The 20,709-nt window shown below is 40.2% G+C and overlaps 1 protein-coding gene across 2 annotated transcripts; it reads left to right on the top strand.

The window, feature by feature from the left end:
• The first annotated feature begins 1,452 nt into the window (after positions 1–1,452).
• IRS4 (insulin receptor substrate 4) lies at positions 1,453–14,971 on the top strand. 2 transcript variants are annotated; one of them, XM_039879748.1, is made up of 2 exons: positions 1,453–5,293; positions 14,892–14,971. In XM_039879748.1, the coding sequence occupies exons 1-2, from the start codon at positions 1,453–1,455 to the stop codon at positions 14,894–14,896; spliced, it is 3,846 nt and encodes a 1,281-aa protein (XP_039735682.1). In that variant the 3' UTR covers positions 14,897–14,971. The 2 variants fall into 2 exon arrangements, with proteins under 2 accessions (XP_039735682.1, XP_039735681.1); XM_039879747.1 differs by lacking the exon at positions 14,892–14,971 and adding an exon at positions 5,970–7,012.
• Positions 14,972–20,709: the final 5,738 nt, after the last annotated feature.

A 20,709-nucleotide genomic window follows, 5' to 3' on the forward strand; every position in this document is an offset into this window, starting at 1 on the left:
GAAATATATTCTAGGATATGTATTCAGTATGATCCTTTGTTCTAGGTACGAGCTTTTCTTTTTCTAAAGTTTTTCGGTCTTGCTCAAGGAAAGGAAAACTTGATATTATTTTTGAAATTCTCTTAAAGGCTCCTTTCAAAGCATCTCCCACGGGAAAATATCACAACAGTACAACACTAGTGTTTCTCAGTAAGAAACAAGTCTGATTTTTTTCAACATAGCTGTATACTTTGCAGGCTCCCAAATCTGTGCTTCCAGTCATTAATCAAACACCTCAAAATACCATCTTTAGCCAAGCTGTGTTTCGTGGGTTAGAAATGCGCTCTGATTCAAGAGTATGTTCATTTTGAAGGCATCACTGTTATTCGCGTGCTCTAGTGCTTTTGTCAGGGATGGAGCGGGCTCGGGAGTGCCTGCAACGCGGTGGGCAGCAGGTCTGAGGGCCCCGGTCCTTAACACGTTCCCAGGGGGATGCCCAAACTTTCTCCCAAGACGCTCAGTTCACCTTGCGCAGCGGGAGCGAGTGGACCAGACTGTGACAGGAATAGAGAATTTATGTGAGGGATAGGGAGAAAAAGAGTGCGCTTGGCTTGGTCCCGGGGTCGCCAGAGCTTTGGGATTTGCAGGAGTTTATCATTTCTATTAACAGTTACTTGAAGAGGGTTGTTTACCGCCTGAATCCGCGACAATCAGACGACGGAGACCACTCCGAGACGCAAGCCACACCCCCTTGCCCCTCAGCTCCCCTCCTACCCTCCAAACTAATTAATTCAGGGCTGCCTTCCTGCCAGATATTCCCATTGGCTTCCATCCCATTCAGTGAAAACCTTGCAACAGTTTCACCTGGCTCCAGCTTGCCAAATAAACAAACAAACTGTCCAGCGACTGTGCCAGTTCCCTGCCCTGGCACCGCCCGGCAGGGTTGCGCTCCGCCCCTTCCCACCACCTCTCACCCGCTCCAGCCCATCGAGCCCGGCCTGTGGCGCCTCCACCCGGCCCCGATCGCTGGTCATTCTCTTCTCTGCCCTTCTCTTCCTTACTCCGCCCTCCAGTACCCTCGTGGACTCCTTGTTAAGCGCGTCCAGAGAGCCCCGCCTCCTCTCGTTGGTCCTCTGGTGGCCCACAGGCCGGGAGATTTACCGAGAGGGTCCAGGCTGAGTCGGAGGTGGTCCCGACTCTCAAGCCCGCTGCCCCCTCCTTTGCACACCTCAGCTGGCTGCAGTTCGCGCCCCTCCACTGGGCGGGTAGCAGGAGCCTCAGCGACCGCCGCGTGAGGCTGTAGTCACGTGTTGTTTTGCCCGCTGCTGTGCGCTCAGAGCGGAGTGGGCGGGGCAAGGGTCGAGGCGGAGGGAGTTGGTGGCGGATGGGGGTTATTTGGCCTCCTCTCCCGTAAACCCCTCCCTTCCCAGAGCACCCCCGCCTTTGCTCACCTTAAAACCATCGTGCATCACCATGGCGAGTTGTTCCTTCGCTCGTGGCCAAGCGACAAGGAGACTGAGAGCTACAGCAGCGGCTACAGCGGCAGCTCTAGCTGCAGTGGCGACCACCCCACTTCTTTCCTCGGGAACCCCGACCGCACTCATTGGGACCGGGTCATCTTGTCCGGGAGCCATGTGGCTCTCCACGGCCACTGGCTCCCGGTCAGACTCCGAGTCCGATGAGGAGGATCTCCCCGTTGGGGACGAAGTTTGCAAACGCGGCTACCTGCGGAAGCAGAAACACGGGCACAGGCGCTATTTCGTGCTCAAACTCGAGACCGCCGACGCGCCCGCTCGGCTGGAATACTATGAAAATGCCAGGAAGTTCCGGCACAGTGTCCGCGCCGCGGCGGCTGCAGCAGCGGCGGCCGCCTCAGGCGCAGCGATCCCCGCGCTCATCCCACCGCGGCGCGTGATCACCCTGTACCAGTGCTTCTCCGTGAGCCAGCGAGCCGACGCAAGGTACCCACACCTCATTGCCCTCTTCACCCAGGACGAGTACTTCGCTATGGTGGCGGAGAACGAGTCGGAGCAAGAGAGCTGGTACTTGCTGCTCAGCCGCCTCATCCTCGAGAGCAAACGCCGCCGCTGCGGCACGCCGGGCGCGCAGCCGGACGGAGGGCCGGCCGCGCTGGCGGCCGCAGCGGCGGCGGAGCCACCCTTCTACAAAGATGTGTGGCAGGTAATAGTCAAACCCAGGGGGCTGGGGCATAGAAAAGAGCTGAGCGGCGTGTTCCGGCTCTGTCTTACCGACGAGGAGGTTGTGTTTGTGAGGCTGAATACCGAAGTGGCCAGCGTGGTCGTCCAGCTCCTGAGCATCCGTCGCTGCGGGCACTCAGAGCAGTATTTCTTCTTGGAAGTCGGCAGGTCCACTGTCATCGGTCCAGGGGAGCTCTGGATGCAGGTGGATGACTCTGTGGTGGCCCAAAACATGCACGAGCTCTTTTTGGAGAAGATGAGAGCCTTGTGTGCAGATGAATACAGAGCCCGCTGCCGCAGCTACAGCATCAGCATCGGCGCCCACCTGTTAACCCTACTGTCCACTAGGAGGCACCTGGAAACGCTGCCGCTTGAACCCGGAGGCTGGCTCAGAAGGTCCCGCTTTGAACAGTTTTGTCACCTCCGGACCATCGGTGATGGGGAAGACGAGATGCTCCTCACCAGGCGCTACGTAACACCCAACGAGCCGGTGCCTCACTCCAGGCGAGGAAGACTGCACCTGCCCAGAATGCGGAGGTCCAGGAGAGCTGTTTCAGTGCCAGCCAGCTTTTTTCGCCGCCTGGCACCCAGCCCGGTACTTGACCCGCACCCAGCAGAAGCGCCCAGCGACAGAGCTTGCTTTTCTCTTGAAACGTCTGGTTCAGTCTCTGGCAACCGTGTGGAAGAAGATAATCCTCAGGGCCAAGCCGGTCAGGAAGGTAACGGAGGAGATGACTACATGCCCATGAACAACTGGGGTTCAGGAAATGGCCGGGGCTCAGGAGGTGGCCAGGGTTCAAGTGGCCAAGGTTCCAGTAGTCAAAGCTCAGGAGGAAACCAATGCTCAGGCGCAGGACAGAGCTCTGGAGGTAGCCAGGGCTCAAGTGGTGGCTCGGGCGGCCTGGGCTCGGGGGATCAGGGTTCAGGAGGGAGCCAGTACTCAGGAGATGGCCAGGGCACCACAGGTGGGCATGACTCAGGCAGTGGGCAGGGAGCCGGTGGTGGGCATGGTTCAGGTAGTGGCCAAGGACCGGGAGATGGCCGGGGACCGGGAGATGGCCACGGCTCAGGTGGTGGCAAGAACTCTGAAGCGGGCAAAGGCTCAAGAAGTGGGAAAGGCTCTGATGGCAATGATGAACAGAGAAAATCCCTGAAGAAAAGATCCTACTTTGGCAAATTAACTCAAAGCAAGCAACAGCACATGCCACCACCAACACTACCTCCACCTCCACCCCCACCAGCTGTAGGAACTGGTGGAAAAGGGAAATCTGGGGGAAGGTTCCGACTTTATTTTTGTGCTGACAGAAGAGCTACAAAAGAACGCAAAGAAGCTAAAGAAATCAAAGATGCAGAGATCTCACAAGATGCAGCTCGAAGTTCCCACAGAGCCAGAACTTTTGATGAAGATGAGGACGACCCATATGTGCCAATGAGACCAGGGGTGGCTGCCCCTCTCGCAAGCTCCAGTGATTATATGTCAATGGCTCCTCAACATGTTTCTGCTTCAAAAAGGCTCCATTCTCGATCCCCTTTTGAAGATTCAAGAGGGTACATGATGATGTTCCCCAGAGTGAGCCCACCACCTGCCCCAAGTCCTCCAAAAGCACCTGATCCTGATAAAGAGGATGACTCTAAAGACAATGACAGTGACAGTGATTACATGTTTATGGCTCCTGGAGCTGGTGCAATTCCAAAAAAACCCAGAAATCCTCAGGGCGGCTCTTCCTCCAAAAGTTGGAGCTCCTACTTCTCTCTGCCAAATCCTTTACAGAGCTCACCGTTGGGACAGAGTGACCACAGTGAGTATGTGCCAATGTTATCTGGAAAACTCCTGGGGAAGGGCCTAGACAAAGAAACCTCATCTATCAGGGGCCCCAAAGATGCAGTCTCAGAGCCTTCACTTGAGGGGTCCTTCTCAAAACCTGGAGATGGGGGGTCACCTTCAAAGCCTTCAGACGATGAGTCCCCCAAGAACAAGACTAAGAGACCTAACCAACTTTCTTTTATTGCGAAAGGAAATAAAATCAAGCCAAAACCACAACAGCTCCTATGTGAGCAGGGAGAGGCTGACAGCTCTAGTGACTACGTCAACACTGACTTCACTAAAAGAAATAGCAATATGCTAGTGCCCTTCACTCAAGGACTGCCGCATTCGTGGGGCGTAATTGCTGACCCCAGACAGTCAGCCTTTTCTCATTACGTGAATATTGGGTTCAGAGTGCCATTTCGAAATCCAGCTAATGACCTCTCAAATATTTTAAGAGCTATTACAGGTGCCAACCTCTTCTCTCTGGACGGTGCTAGGTGGCCACTTTTGCCTCTTCTTTCCAGTGCTACAGGTAGCAATGCTAATGAGGAAGAATGTGACTACATTGAAGTGATTTTCAACCCAGCAATGACACCAGCCGTGCCTTTTGCTGACAGTGCCATTCGCTATGATGCTGAAACAGGTCGAATATATGTGGTCGACCCATTTTCTGAGTGTTGTATGGACATTTCTCTCTCCCCCAGCCGTTGCTCTGAACCAGCACCTGTAGCTAGACTGCTGCAGGAAGAAGTGCTAGAGAGAAGACGCCCACAAAGCCCTTCGCTGAGTTTCTTTGCATCCGTCAGATCCTCTATTTCTGCTTTGCCAACCGACAGCCTGGAGAGAGACCTCTACGCCTCCTTCGCTTCGGCCGCCGTTGCGGTCGTTGTGCCCACCTTTGCCTTGGGCCGGGCTTTAGCCGCCGCCTCCGCCCTCGCCGCGGCTCCAGGACTCGGCGCAGCCGCCGCGGGCTTTCAGGCTGCCTCTGGATTTAACTCCGCCTCTGTCCGCTGGTTCCAACTTGTTGCTAATGCCGCTGGTGCCGAAGCAGTAAGGGGGTCCCAGGTCTTCGCCTGTGGCTCGAGCCCTAGAGCCCAAAACCCATTTGCAGACCTTGACAGGGGAGTGAACCTGGCCGACGAGGCTGCGGCTGCAGCTGCCGCTCCCTCCCCACCACCTCACTGCCTGGTGCCGAGACTCCCCGAGCGAGAAGATTCTGACGACGAAGACAAAGACGAAGACGACGAAGATACTTACGCGAGAATGGACTTTGCCAGATCTCACAGGAAGTTCGACTCTCCCCAAAGAGGTTGGTAATTTTAGAATTCATTTTCCTAAGGTTAATGGTCATTGATTATGAATTGGTGCGCTACTATGTCTACAGTGTTAGGAAAAAGTTAGTAAATGCCTGTTTGGGACGGAAAATAGAATTCAGCTTTAATTATGCGTGCGACACCTTGTGATCTTTGCAAAAACTTAAGTTTTAATCCAATCACAGTTTATCTGGAAAGAAACGATTATCACTTAAACATTAGTTCTGCTTTTTAGGAGCAGTTAAAACTTAAGGATATGTAATACGAGGACGCTTTCAAATACCCGTCCTTAAAACTTAATGATTTATGCACACAGAACACCTTAAGTTGAATCCCATCAACTTATTTTAAAATCAACAAGTAAAAGATGCTTTTTTACAAATGCCCATATTTAATTGCAGGAATTTTAATAAGAGCATAGACTATTAAGCAGTAATGATTAACTATTAGCGTTTGGGGGAGGATGACTTTCTCCTCTGAAAGTTACCTTTTAAAAAGCAGTGGAGGTTATGTTAGTTGCTGTGATTTACCAAGAAGGTTAAATCTCAGTTGTTAGCATGAATGCCTGGAGAGAACAAAACACAAATAATCCAAAACAACAAGTGATTAAAGAAGAGAGTGTTTGGCTGTAGGATGTGTTTTTGTGCTGATTTCTTTTGTTTTTACATACAGGATAAGTTACCAGAAACTTTGAGAGTTCCTTTCCTCTGTCACTAATAGTGACAAGCAAGTCACCTTCGCTGTACCTCATTTTCTTCATATAACTCCCCCAAAAGAGGGTATGATGACAACTTGATAATGGGTATGAATATTGTTTCAAAGGTTTAAAAAGTATTTAAAATATCTAATTGGTGTGTCTTCTGGGAAATCCAGGAAATCAAGATAATAAGGCCGGAGGAAGACATGACCCCAGGGGCAGCCCTGGAACAGTGGAACTTTTTTAAAGGGTTGCTTTATCAAAAGAAGAAATAAAGAAGAGTAGGAGCTGTCAGAGTTGGAAATAAGACTTTGAGTAAATCTACTGTGTACATTACGCAGTTTTGTTATTATTATGCCTGGAGACATTCTCAAGAAATGATTTCCGAAGATAATGTCTCCATAGTCTCAAGTGCCTTCCCTCTTTAGTAGAATGTGCTTCTTTCCCAGTGAAGGAAAGGGATGGAGGGAGTCCAGCAGTTTTCATTCCAGTAGTCAGTTTAGTGAAGATTTTTGCTTTGCTTGCTTTGTGGAATGCCTTTGTGATTGGATCTCAGCCCACTGTGCTTGATCAGGCAGAACAAGTCGGGGACTGATCACAACAGTCACCTAACAAGCTTCCTATTTAGTGCAGGTGTAGCCCCCCTCCCCTTTCTCTCCCTGCTTTAGAAAACTTGCCATACAGAAACTCACATTTGCAGCACGGACACATTAAAGAATGATCATTAAAAGGACAAAAGGATGTTTTAGCTTGCCAAAGGATTCCATTTAGATTTTTAAGGCATGAGCTCCACCCCTCAACACTCATGCACACGCAAATACCAGAGGACCGCTACTACCCAAACTATGCATTTAAAATATATCATTCTCTTTCCAAGAATTTAATTCATAGCCAGCTTTTTAGGAACAGACCATTGTATTCTGTAAAGTACACCTGTAAGTTGGTCTCAAGGTGTTGTTGGAGCTTCATGGCTAAAGACACCATTTATATTAATGTAGACGTTCATAGCTGTCTGTGTCTCTGTCGTATCTTGGAAATAACAAGTTTTCATAGAGGTTTCTCTATATTTTCCAATACTCTTTGTTTCAGCAAGGATTAAAATTAGTGAAATCTTCTTGTTCCTTAAATAAACCCTGACCTCCTAAGGATTATCCAGATCCAATTTTCATTATTTTAGTGTAAGTTACCGATTTATAAATAACTTCAGTTGACTTTGTAGCTATTTTAAAGGTTTAATGTTCTCTCAAACTATTTATTGTTCATTGAAATTTTTAATTTTATTGAGTGACTACAGCAAGGAAGCTGTATCTCACAGGGAGATGGGTGCTTAGGTTGAAACAAGAATGTGGAAGCACTTTGGAACTTTAAATCACTTTACAAATATATTTTTATTTTGTTATTGGATTAATACTGAATTGAAGTTTTAACAGTTTAAACTAAAGATTTAGTTTCTAGCAAAAGTGCTTGCTCCTGAGGGTAATTCTGGAACATAATTTGCTGGGCTATATAAAAGGAAAGATATATGGAAGGAACTCACTACAGGAAATGACTTTTGCTACCATTTTAATGTAAATTGATATAGTAGGCTGTTTGTCTGTGAAGTGTTAAGAATAGGCCGGATAATTCTGATGTGTTTTGACTATAAAGCTATAGAATAATTTTCATGCATTTTTTATCTCTCTTCACCTTCCTAACAAATATTTAAAAATATATTTCATGCTAGAAAACAAAACAAATATGCTTTAATAAAGGAACAAAGGCACAGTCTTTATTAGCGATTATGTATCTCAAAAGGTAATTTTAATTTATGGCTTAGAACAGAGCCTGGCACATAATAAGTGTTGTAAATGAATTATTATACAATTATTATCATTGTTACTGTCATTATTATTACCTTTAGAAACACAAAGCTAAATTAAAGTTCTCTGTTCTCAAAACTCACTTTTCAGTTAATCTTTCATTTAAAATGGTTTATATGGTTGTTCAGAGTTGAGATCTTTATAGTTGGGATCCGTTTAAGACTTAAGTGAAATGAAGTGAGACTATAAGGCAGTGAGATAGCTTTGTTCATGTAACACAAAATTAATATATAATTTCATTTACCCACATTCACTTTGCATAGAAGTAAGTACTTCAAAGCCATTTGTTCAAGACAATTAGAAAGAAGCACACAGAAATATAACCTGGACTTCACCTTTTTATAAATGAATTAATTTAAAAAGTGTGAAGTCTTCACATTTTATACACAGGGGTTATAAGCATTAGCATTTAGGAGGAAAATATAGTTTCTTATATGGTTTAGTCTAACTCTTAACTCACGTATGCATCTTTTGCATTTTTCATTGCTACATCTGACATAGAATGCATAGTTTAAAATGACGTAAGGTGAAGAGTTCACTGATTTTTCCATTCCAGAGATAGGATAAAGTCAGCTCTAGTAGGGGTTGGGAGAATTGGTCAGCCAAATTAGTGATATTATGATAGCACTTGGTATTCAAAAGCAAGAGAAAAATCTGTAGTAATTACCTTTTGAAAATTTAGATACTGTTATTAACATGAAGTATAAGCTTCTTTTCAGTATACTACTGCCAGATACTCTTGTTATAAATTATAGGCGCTGAGAGCAAATTGTTTTTGTTGTATTGGACTTATTATAAATTACTAGAGTAAAATCTCCATATAGCAGAAATTTCTCTGTCACCATTGATGGGTCATTTATTTTAGGAAACATTCACACACACACACCCCCAATTAGACATTTGTTGTAGAGGTATTTGACTTACCACAATTAAAGAGGACTTCATTCAATTAAAGTTAACTAAAGTTGTTGGCAATCATTATTCATTTACATTCATTCTAAGAGTGATGCTTCCAGGGTGAAAATTTCTGCTACTAGCAATACATCGCCTTTAAACAAGGATTAAGACTTTAATTGAGCACATTAGAATATCACACATGCATAAAAATTCAAACAAGATCTCTTGCTTTCTTTTCCTCTTCCTAATTGCCAAACATGAGCTAAAATACTTCCAAGTCATTGACAGGGAGCTGTTCTGGGAACACACTCAGGCTTGTTAGAGTGACCCCAAATTTTTTGTATTGGAATAGATGAGGGTAACAAGTATAGGGAGAAATAAGGAATACTGTGCGTGATTTAAAAGGGACTATTGTTAAAGTGTCGGCACGTTGATGGAGGGAATGCTTTACAGTTGCATACTGCCTTATAATTTGCAAAGCACATTCACATTCATTATTTTATTGGGAGACAGCAGGCTGCAACTGAAGTTGGTGTTAAGAATTTTCCCGTGGTCAAAGAGGTAAGTGTCAGAGCTGAAAATCAAACCCATACCTCTGCTTTCAGTCCAGTGCTTCATCCAGCACACCACACTGTCCTTTAATTAGACGTTCAATCTGTTCTTTTCCTATTGATAAAAGATTATTATATTGGCAAGGATTGGGAAAAATTACAAGTTTTCTTGAATTTGGTAGCAGCAAATTTTGTTGTCAGTAGTTCATTCAGAGTGTTATCACTGTGAAGCATCTGCCAGAGTTTGGGTAATTTTCCTTACATTGTACTGTTTGCCATGACTCTTAGAATAAAAGAATTTGACCTGTACTGGAATTGAATGCTTTAAATCTGTTCTGGAGAAGAGTTTGCTAATCTTTACTTCCCAAACACGAATACCATGTGTATCTATTTGGATCCTATGGATACACTGAAAGAAAGAAAAGTGAAATGAAGATGCATTCATTAAGCTTCCATTAATGGTAATTTCCTTAACTAAAGTTGGGTATTTTGGTTTTCCTAACAATCCATGGACATTTGCCAGTTATAACAAAAGTCATTTAATTTCATTTTTTCCATGTGGATGAAACCTGATATTCTAATCTAAACCATCACAATGGGCAAAACAGGATAAAGTGAGATAGGTGGAAGAAAAAGCACTGTAGAAATAGATGCTCTTTATTTAAAAAGTAAACTTGTTTTTGGCAGTTAGGCAAATAGATTTTAGAAGCCTTGAAAATAAAATCCTCTCCTTGAGACACAAAAATCCTTGTTTAAAATTAAATTCATTTTGTTTAGCACAATTTTAATGCTTTAAGAGTGTGTAAAAATAACCCAGACATTTATTGGCAGTATTGGAAAGTAGCTTTTGTAAAATCCTTAATTAAAGCCTGCAGTATGTTTTGGCTAAGAGGTGCTGCCAGGCTCTTAGATGGTTAGGATCATTTACTGGAAAATATTGCTTGGTCCTGAGTGAGAAATGAGAGATTAAAGGCTACCTTTTATAATAATGAAGTGAATATATTACAACACACTCAGTTTTACCACACTATCAGATTGCTGATTTTAAAACTATTGATAAAATTGCCAAGATAATATGCTTGCCATATGAACTTAAAATATATTACCTAACAATTCGGCATTGGTTATTGGTTATGCAGCTACAGGTCTTACATTTCCATCTACTTTTAAAAATGTAGGCTAAACACTTGAGAAATAGAAATTCTTAAAGACTTTTTAAAAATGCAGATATGTACCTTATTTTAGATTTGCCTTTTTTTTAAAAAAAAAGTACCTTACAATTTATGGCTGAGTACTTAATTCCTTTTAGAATTAAAGGAAATTATATACTTAAATATTTATTTTGTGAAATGAGAAAGTTATTGCTATTTTTTCCCTTTCTAATTGGTTAGGATTGCATTGGCTGTATTATGTCTTAACCTCATGTGCCCTTTGTTGAACTCGTGTCCCTAATTTCAGGACAATATGCCCTTTCCTCATCTGCGGCTGAAAAAGTGAGGGTTAATTTGGGAGTCTCATAGAGCCCAGGGAGGACCTATTTCCCAGATGTTGCTTGCTCCTAGTTAACAGCCTACTTGGGCTTAGCTTGCAGGAACAGCCTTCTTTTCAGGGCTTCTTATTCTGTAGGTCCAAGGTTGTGCTGCCTGCTCTACTCTCACTTGCTGGCACAGCAGCAGCTGGGCTGGTGTTTAAAGCTATTTTCATTGTTAGATTGACCACAGTATGTTTGATGCTAGTCAGACCTTCTGGATTTACTGAATATCCAATTCCCCATAAATTGTAGTCACTAGCTAAATTTCACAATTTATGTAATTTGCCTCTGTGTGATTACTAATTTTATACTTATCGACTTGAAAATTAGAATATCGATGAATTCTCTATTTCTAAATTCATCTTGAAAATTATTCACATATGCACCCAAGATGCCCTTGAAAGTCTGACCAATAAATGTGATTTTTAACTTCTGCTTTTTCATAAGTTGTGCCTTCAACCTTAAAGGCACACTAACACTGTCCTCACCCTCAGATTCCCACCCCCAATCCTATGAAACACTCCTTACTGTGGCTGCCACCCTGCCACCAATTATTTCAGTAGCTTGAGTTTAGGGGACACTATTCCTATTGTCATGGCTAGAAGAAATATTTTCCTGAAGTCTAAATTGAAACTTCAAATATATCTTCCCACAGAAATGATTTTATAAGTGACAATTAGGCATAGTCAAAGTAATTCCCCTTGTTAGTTCAGGAACTGCATAGGTTTAATATAGGCATGTGTACACAAACCTATGAACCTATTCACCATTTATTTATAACATTGTTTCTATGGGATAATTTTATTCCGAGTTTCAACTAACAATGAGCCTTGGAATATGTCTCTTTTGTAAACTGGAGATTGCCTGTATTAGAATTCTAGTAACTTGCATTCTTTAATTCTGTAGTAACTAGGCAGCAGAGTGAAGTGGGCCAAGTGTGTGTTTGGAGGTAGTGGGGAAGCTGACCTGAGATGAAAATCCTGTAGCCGATTCCTAGTTTGTATTTGAATGATCAAGACCAGAATGAACCTACATAAGTGGTCCAGGCGTGGCTAGTGAAGGGCAGGCATGAAACAATTGAACTGACCTTTAAGGAGTTGGAAGTTTACAAGTGTCATCCATTTACCTTACAGATTCTTTTGACTATTCTGTCACAAAACTGTTTCCATCTTGAGGAGAAGCATATTTGATCTTCTGGTCTATGAAGGAGACAACAATTTGGTATGATTGGCATTAGAAAGACTAGCAAAAATTATTGCTAGTTTTTACCCTTGAAAGTCAGCACTTAAATTTTTATCAAGTCTTAGAGAATCGTCCTGCTGTACATTTATTTATAGGGCACAGAAAATGTGATGATCTGTTCTTATTGGGAAAGAAAAAACTACATATAAGCCAAAGGCAATGCTAAGCTAAATAATAAAATTATATTATTATAAATTTATCTTTGGGGTATATGTTTCCATTTCTCTTCATTTCCTTTAGCTTGTTTTCCTTCAAATGCTTTATTTGGTTGCCCCTGCATATGTGATCACCAGTTATTTTCAGGGATAGCATGTGGACTAATAACTGTGAGGTATTTTGAAAAGAACTTGAAAAATATTTTTTGAGTTCTAGAAAAATTGGAGTTGAAAATATAACTAAGGCATTAAAATTGGGGAGAGTGGAAAAAGAATGAGCAAATAACTAGATGTATTGTTATAGTTTTGGCTTCCTCTGAGCAGGGGAACCATTGCCGTTTTGGACTTCAAACTGTAATAGAGGCATGTTTATGATTCATATAAAGAGATCTGGAATGCCCTGGAGAAACTGACTTCTTGGCTCACTTTACAAATTTTCAGTGATATTGAATCCATGTGTGCTTTATTAGTATGTTAAAAATTAATGTTCAGGTTTATATCATTATACAAATTGAAACAAAAAAGTTTATTTGTTTCTGAGAAGAGAATGATACCTGCCAGCTTTGGGGACCTGGAGTAGGAAAATGTTTTGATCCATCAGAGTCCACTGAAGTTCCCTCTCCTACAAAGAAGAATACTTGAAGAGTATACCTTCCATTAAAGGGGCTGGAATTAACTTGTCATTAAAAAGATTTTTGATTAATCAGAAAGTAAGAATACCAATAAGGCAATTATTTGTAACCTGTCAGTATCAAGTGAAAATAATACATCAAAAACAGACCACATTATTAAAAGCATCACCATTTCCCTTTCAAGTGGTAAAATGATATCAAAACGAAGACAGAACTAAGATATGATTGTCAACCCTTTGATATTCATTTTGCAGACTGTTTCTAAATTGCTTTTGTTTGCCACCTAGCAGGCTTCTGAGTTACTTCCTTTCTCTGTCCTCAGTGAATGCAAACTTGTTTTAATATTGGCCTAAGTAAAATAGGATTATAAAGGCAAATCTGTGGCTCAAGTTTCCATAACACTTTTCAAAAGCAAATTAAATTATTTTTGGATTATCTTGTTTTGAATAGCATTTTTCCTTTCTACTAGCATGGTTAATAAAGAGTTGACAAGTATATTTTGTAAAGTAAACTTGAAATCACACCATTATTTGCTAGCGTTTGGTATGCTATCAAGCATTCACTCTATACTAGTGTGGGTGTTATAGGAAAGCAATTGAAATATGAATCAAATTTTTAGTAGAGCCTCTGTAATTTAAAAAAAGTAAAGAAAAACAACTAATAACAAAAAATGCTCCTAATTAAGGCTTAGTATAATGTTGATGGAGCTTAATGTGTATCTATGAAATGTAGCGTATTATATAGGTTAGTAAGAAATCTCCTTGTATGAATATATTTTTATGTTAAAACAAAGTAGCAAACTAAATTAGGAGAGATACCATTCTAATCTTAAATTTCTGTTGGAAACTTATAGCCGATAGTATCTACAAAATTCTATAATGCTAGTCTAGTCTAATTTTGCAGCAGATAATCGAGTTGCTAATATGCACTCTCATGGTTAACTATGGCTATCATAGACACCTTTTATCCCGTGTAAACTTGATTGATACATAGAATCTACAATTTTCTAAGCCCACTGCTGACAGGAAAGCTCAATATCTTTACTAAGCTAGTGTGTTTATTTTGTAAACCTTTTAATGTGAAGGAATGGCCCTACACAACAAATTATGATTAATAGCCACAAATAGGTGATAGGGAAATGGAGACCTTTGGTGCTTCATCCAGCTTCAAGTCTGTTACATGTTTAAAACCTCTGATGGAAGAATGAATAGTCAAAATGTATACTATATACTGCTGGTTTAATATAAGATCTAGTACTCAAAACATACTCTGGGGGGTGCTTTTCATACGTTCTGTTAGGATGGCTGTAATGAAATAAAATACTCGGTACTTTGATGTGACTTGATCTTAAAGTAACACTAGCATCCCATAACCCATTTACTGACCATTTGTCCCCATCCCTTCTCCAGTCCAGCACCTTCTTCACTGTACTAGATCCCCTTCCTCTGCCCCACTCCCGATTATGCACCCTCTCAATAAACAGAATTCCAAGAGAGTAATACCAGAACTTCTTTTCATTAGACAGATGGGGATTTCAATCAAATCTCCCTTGCAGGTATAACTTTGTTCTTTTAGAGGAAATCCAGTGATCTAGTCTGGAGACTATCACTAAGGCTGCGCTTAAATCCTTTGACATGTGCCACATAATCTGGTGAAGGCATAATCAAGCATGTAGGAGAAGAAGAAAAATGATCTTTGTCTGCCCAATGCCTGGCTCATTTCCTAGCCCAGTTGGTAGGAAGTAAAACAGTGCATACACATACAAAGCTGCTATCCACCAGATATGTCAGAGTAGCAGCCTGAGGGCAAAAAGAGTAACCGCCCTTTGTATCTCTGCTGGGCTTGTGCTGGTGTTTGTCTCAGGTAGCTGGCAGAGTTAGGTATTTCTGTTCCAATGCAGTCTCCTCAATATGGCTCTCAAAAACTACTAGTTCAATTTTGATTTTGTTACGTTTTGCTTTGGACAGGTGGGGGTGAAAGTGTTTCACACTTTAATTCTACAAATAACATTTGTCATCTTTTTTTTCTAGAGTGATTATATTGCCACAAACACATTTTAGAAGAAAAGTGATGCTTATGGAATTTCATCTTTGTCTACCCCAGATCTGCCTAAAAGAGAAAATTCAGAGGCTTCTGAATAGAAAGCAGACTGAATTTCTAAAAGCCTACAGGTGGATGCTGGCAGTTAAATGATCATTAACACAGATCATTCGTACTGCTGCCTTATGGATCCGGCGAACTTGAATTAAGAAATTTACACTGTACTTTGTTTTCGTTTTCTGGTTTTCCTCTCCAACCTGTTTCTTAGAAAGGAAAAAAAAATACTATAAAAGTGAGCATCTCATAACTCTTTCTCTCTTTACAAAAATGTTATTTACATATGTGTAACTGTGGCCAATATCAATTTTACTGATGTGTAATACTTAGATTTAGTTTTGAAGTTGAAAATTCTTTAAACAAGAGCAGATAAAGAAAAGTTATGTTCATGAGAAGGTAGGTATGATCTGGAATCTTTTTTTTCTGAGTAGTATGTATACAAAACATTTCTTGATCAAAGAATTAAATGTCAATCGAACTGATATTTTCATGGGACAGTTCCAATATTTTAAAGTCAAGAACAAAGGGCATATTATCTCAGTTTTTGCTCATTGGCAAAACTGCAGCATTCTGTCCATATTAAATGTCAACTAAATTGATACCTTGGTTGAGCATGTCCAAAATATGAAATGCAGAACTGAGGAATAGATTATCTATGTGTTCATATACAACACTATGATGTCTGCTTGCAAATCAATTGAGCATTTCCAAAACCACCTTTTTTATTTTGCAACTTACATTTTCTCCCTAAAAATTGTTCAGAAGTCTCCTCACAATGCCCCTCTCTGCCTCTCTGGGCCTCCCTGCTTTCACCCTCCATTCTCCCCCTCTTTCTGGCTCTCTCCTTGACAGACACTATCCCTCCTATGCCCAGGGCTCCTATAAATAGATCAGTTTCCCATATTCAAGAAATTAGTATTTGCGTATCAATCAATATTCTGACTAAATCTTAAGCCAAAAGGAACCTCTTATAAGGCCTTGTTTCCATTTGGATAATAAGCCTATGTAAGATGTACCAAATTTTTTAAAAAATCAGAGCAAGCCCTCCTCCTGTTTTTGCTTGCCTCTGATGGAAACTGAATTAAGATTTTAGGAACCTGGACCTTTGAGAACATGACACTAACAGGTGGTGATCACAAAGGATAGGTACAAAGGTCTTGAAGCTTGCTTAGAGCTTTGTTACGTGGTGGCACACAATTTATGACTTGTACCATCACTGGCAAACCTCATCATCTCACAGATGGGTATGAATGTCTGTAGAAGTGTACAAGTGCTAGTGTGTGTGTGCACATGTTTGTGTGTATGCACAGCCTTGTGTACCTGTGTACAAGTGATTGTAGATGTACCTGTTGTATGTAACTGTTAAAAAAAATTGCTTTGCATTTAATGTGCAACTTTGAAGTAGTGTAATATTTACCTAAAGTTTTTTACCACTCGGTTTGAAGTCTTTGAATGTGTACATCTATCTTCAAGCAGGCTTATAGTACATGTTGCTAAACTAACCTTTCTGAAAAACCGAGTTGACTTCTGTTATTTTTCCTTGCCTATCAACCAAAAGGATGGGGGTCTCTTTTTTTCCCCCTTGGGAGTGGCACTGAGGAGAGGATATGGCTGCAGTACCAATCACTATTCTAGTTACTGGTCACTGCTAGGGCATCGATTTCATCAGTTCCTTCAGACTCTTCTCTTTTTCCAACCTAATCAAATAATGCAGTATGGCTTTTGTTCATCATGATAACAATGCACTCTTTTAGGCAGCTGTTTTTCAAGCTTTCTGTCACCATTTTATTTTCAAGTAAGTCAAGTCATAATCGTTCAGAATCGTGGAAAAGAAAAGATTATTTGGTGGAAAATGCTATATTGCTTATTTGCATATTAGGTTCAGGGGCTGCCAGCGGACAGAGTACTCCGCAAATGTAATACTTGCTGAATAAATGAATGGGAAACCTCATACACAACAGTACATACAAATAGTAACAGGTACAGCATAACAAATATGCAATCTTTTTGACACTACTCCTTAGTTTACAGACATAACTAATTTATTCAGTATTGTGCTGGAAGAATCTTTTTAGAATATGTGAACCAACACATTACCTTCCAGCTACCAGTTTATGCTGCTGTTAAGAAAAAACAATGATGGAACGATTTTTTGTGACCTACATTTAATTTGATATCAGCCATAGTCACTTGGTCAGTAAAAACTAAAATTTTACAGTTCCAATAGTTAATTTCATTTGCTATTTCTGCTTCACAGATCTGCTTTGAGTTGCTCTGGTTTTGTCTTCCTCTGTAAATACTCTTATACTCTCTTTTCTTTGTAAACATCTTGTTTGCAATTTTGGAAGACAACCTTGCAACTATGTATAGTGTTTATATATATTTCAGACTTGCCTTTCCATAGAGCTACTTGCAATAAATGTGTTCATGAAAGTTATTTGCGTGGAGACTCATTTTTTTCTTAAGAGTGTTGTCTCTACTCCATTATAAATATATTTTTCTGCTCTGTGGTAGAATTGACTGCATTTTTCTTTTCAGAATTGCAGTTTGGATAATTTAGGGTTTAGATTAAAGTACTATGCCTAGAAACATGAGGCTTTTTAATAGAGTTAACATATCAACTCTTGATTCTCCAAATGCGGAAGTGGTACTAGCAAATTTACCTACCTGAGTTTTTGTGTCAATCATGATAATGTATGAATCTTATATTGAAGTGGCTACTCAGTAAGGTTAAGGTAACCATTTACAGTTTTCTTTTGAGTCTCCTTACCTTGCCACTTACTTTTGCCTCTTAAATGATTCGATTTTCATTTACTTATTTTTAACCTCTGTGAAGGCAAATATGAGTACATGAAAAATACACCAATGAACAGACAAAACATTTTTGCATTGATGGAATATAGAAGGATGAATGGATTAGATATCAATAATATATTAGCAAATTATATTGTCAGCCTTATCAGAAACCAAAGGTTTAAAGGAATACTAAAAAAGCAATTGCTTTCCTGAGTCTTTTCTTTACCCAATCACCATTGCCACACAGAAAGGCAGTGACAGTAAATATGACTTTGGGACCAATGCTTGCCCAGTGATTAATGGGTGGGAAGAGGGAAGGGATCTGTGGAGTCAGATGGGCCACAGGGTAGGGAGGCAGTTTCTACATCATGAGCATAATCCACAAGCTATATGGATTGCGTATTTGCAGACAAGCAAGTTTATTGTGCAGCTTGACTTTATTTGATGCACCCGAAAAGTTGTGTGTAAAACAGTATCACAATGAGAAGGTGTGGTTAGACTGTCTTTATCATCAGACACTGTCCACAACCACACAGATCATCTTAGAATTTTTACAATTAAAATGTGTGCACCAACCTCCCATGAAGTTGAAAATGCACATATAACTTTTGACTCCCTCAAAATTTAACTACTAATAGACTAACGTTGACCAAAGCCTCACTGATAACATAAACCATTGATTAACACACCTTTCGTAGTATATATATTATATACTGTGTTCTCACAATAAAACGAGAGAAAAACTAATGTCATTAAAATCATAAGGAAAATAAATTTTCAGTATTTATTGATAAAAATCTGTGTATAAGTGGACCTGCTCAGTTTAAACCCATATTGTTCAATGGTCAACTGTATATGCATGCATGTGTGTGTGTGTGTGTGTGTGTGTGTGTGTGTATCATCCTATATTATATATATATAGATAGATATATATCTATATATATATCTATCATCCTAAATTTAAGGGAGGCAATATTTGTCAGAGTATCACCCAAATATATTTTTTCATCCCAAACAGCCCTTCAAAGACAAATAAGCACATATATGCTTATCAGGTTACATGATCTTTGTATATATCATTTGATGACTCACACCTTAATGGGACTTGAATTCCTGGAACAGTACACATAGTCAGTGTGCCTGCTACAACAATCAGCAGAACTCACTAGCTGGAAAGATCTATACTGAAGAGTACATGAGCAGAACTTCAGCTTCTCCAATCCCCTAGTTTCATACATAGTAACCACATGCTCACTATAGAATGTGAATGAGTAATGTTTCTTTAAAGCATAAAACCTATAAAGAAGACTTGTCAGGTAAAGTATGACTAAGTACACACTAGTTAAGCACCCTAGTGACTGCTTAGAAAAATATCCCTAGGTGCTAATTGACCCCAAAAGACATCTTGGAAATGTACCAAAATGTTTTTTTTTTTAAAAAAAAGTTTTGAAAACAAAACTGCCCAAAGGCTGAACCTGGGTAATATGAGTATGAAAATTTGTATAGATAAGCCAGATCAGGGATCTTAAATTATAAAATGTGCAAAAGAGAAATTATGAAAAATTAATTCACAGAATGAAGTTGAACTGTATTCTGTTTTAGAAAAAAAAATCATTTTCCTTCCAAGACATGCATGTTCATGGATGCTGGTTTTCAGGCAGCAACCTTAAGTCCCAGTTTGCTGCTTAAATGTACTTCAGAGATAAGAAATGCAAGTGAGCTGTACAAAATGAGGCAACTTCCCTCCTGTTTCTTGTGCATGATAAATGCTAAAGCAATTAGGAACCACTGTTGCATGCTACACTGGAATTTGTCGGTAGCATCAGTGCTGCACTGTGGAAATGGGGAAAGCTTACATAGAATAAAGTCCTGGGAATTTAGGAGGAGATCACTGATTTAACTTAAACATTTGGGTTCATAGAAATGGACTAGAAGCAATTGATCCCCTTCCTAACTTTTCAATCTCAGAATATCCATTAGAGGGTCTTCTATTTTACTGGCAGTAATCTGAATTAGCGTTTCAATAAAAATGGCAAGGGAATATTGGAATGGAAAGTAGATTGTCTACAGAAAAGTGTGAATCTTATAGTTTATTCTACATTTCCACACTTGTAACCCCCAAGAAGGTTCTCAACATTTGTGTAGTTTCTGCGGCATTTTCAGGGAATCGAATGCGTGTAGGCCATTTAAAATATATCCATGCTCAGATTTTTGTTATTGTTTTATTTTAATTTTCTGAAGACGTTTAGGAACTATCTGCCTAACTTTGCTTTTTTTTTATTCTTTTTTTTTCCCCCCTCTTTATGATTATGCTCATTTAAGGAAGACAGGCAGTATCGGAGGTGGTGCTTAGTGCTTAGCATTATAGCTAAACATATGACATTACTTACAGAGGAGATATAACTCATGTCGGATATAGAGACTGCAAAAAAACTTTTTTTTTTTTAGACTACCATGTCTTTTGGTGGGAGTGTGACAATGACACTTGGTTAACATTTTAGTTGTCAAAGGTTCTAGTTGTCAAGGGTTTAGTTGTCAAGGGTTCTAGTTCGATTTCTTTTTAATTTTTATTTTTCCATTAGAATTGAGAAGCAATATTATTTTATATTAGTTTCAGGCGTACGACATACTGGTTAGACATTTATATAATTTACGAACTGATCCTCGCTGTTAGTCTAGTACCCATCTGGCACCATACATAGTTATTACAATATTGTTGACTATATTTCTTATGCTGACATTACATATCTGTGACTACCGGAATATAACTCACCAATAAAACAATGAAATATTACTATTTGCAACAACATGGATGAATCTAGAAGGTATTATGCTAAGTGAAATAAATCAATACTATATGATTTCAGAGAAAGACAAATACTATATGATTTCACTTATATGTGGAACCTAAGGAACAAAATAAATGAACAAATAAAATGAAAATAGACTCATAGA

Source organism: Pteropus medius, unplaced genomic scaffold (genome assembly GCF_902729225.1).
Source record: "Pteropus medius unplaced genomic scaffold, Ma_sr-lr_union100, whole genome shotgun sequence".
NCBI classification, from domain to species: domain Eukaryota; kingdom Metazoa; phylum Chordata; class Mammalia; order Chiroptera; family Pteropodidae; genus Pteropus; species Pteropus medius.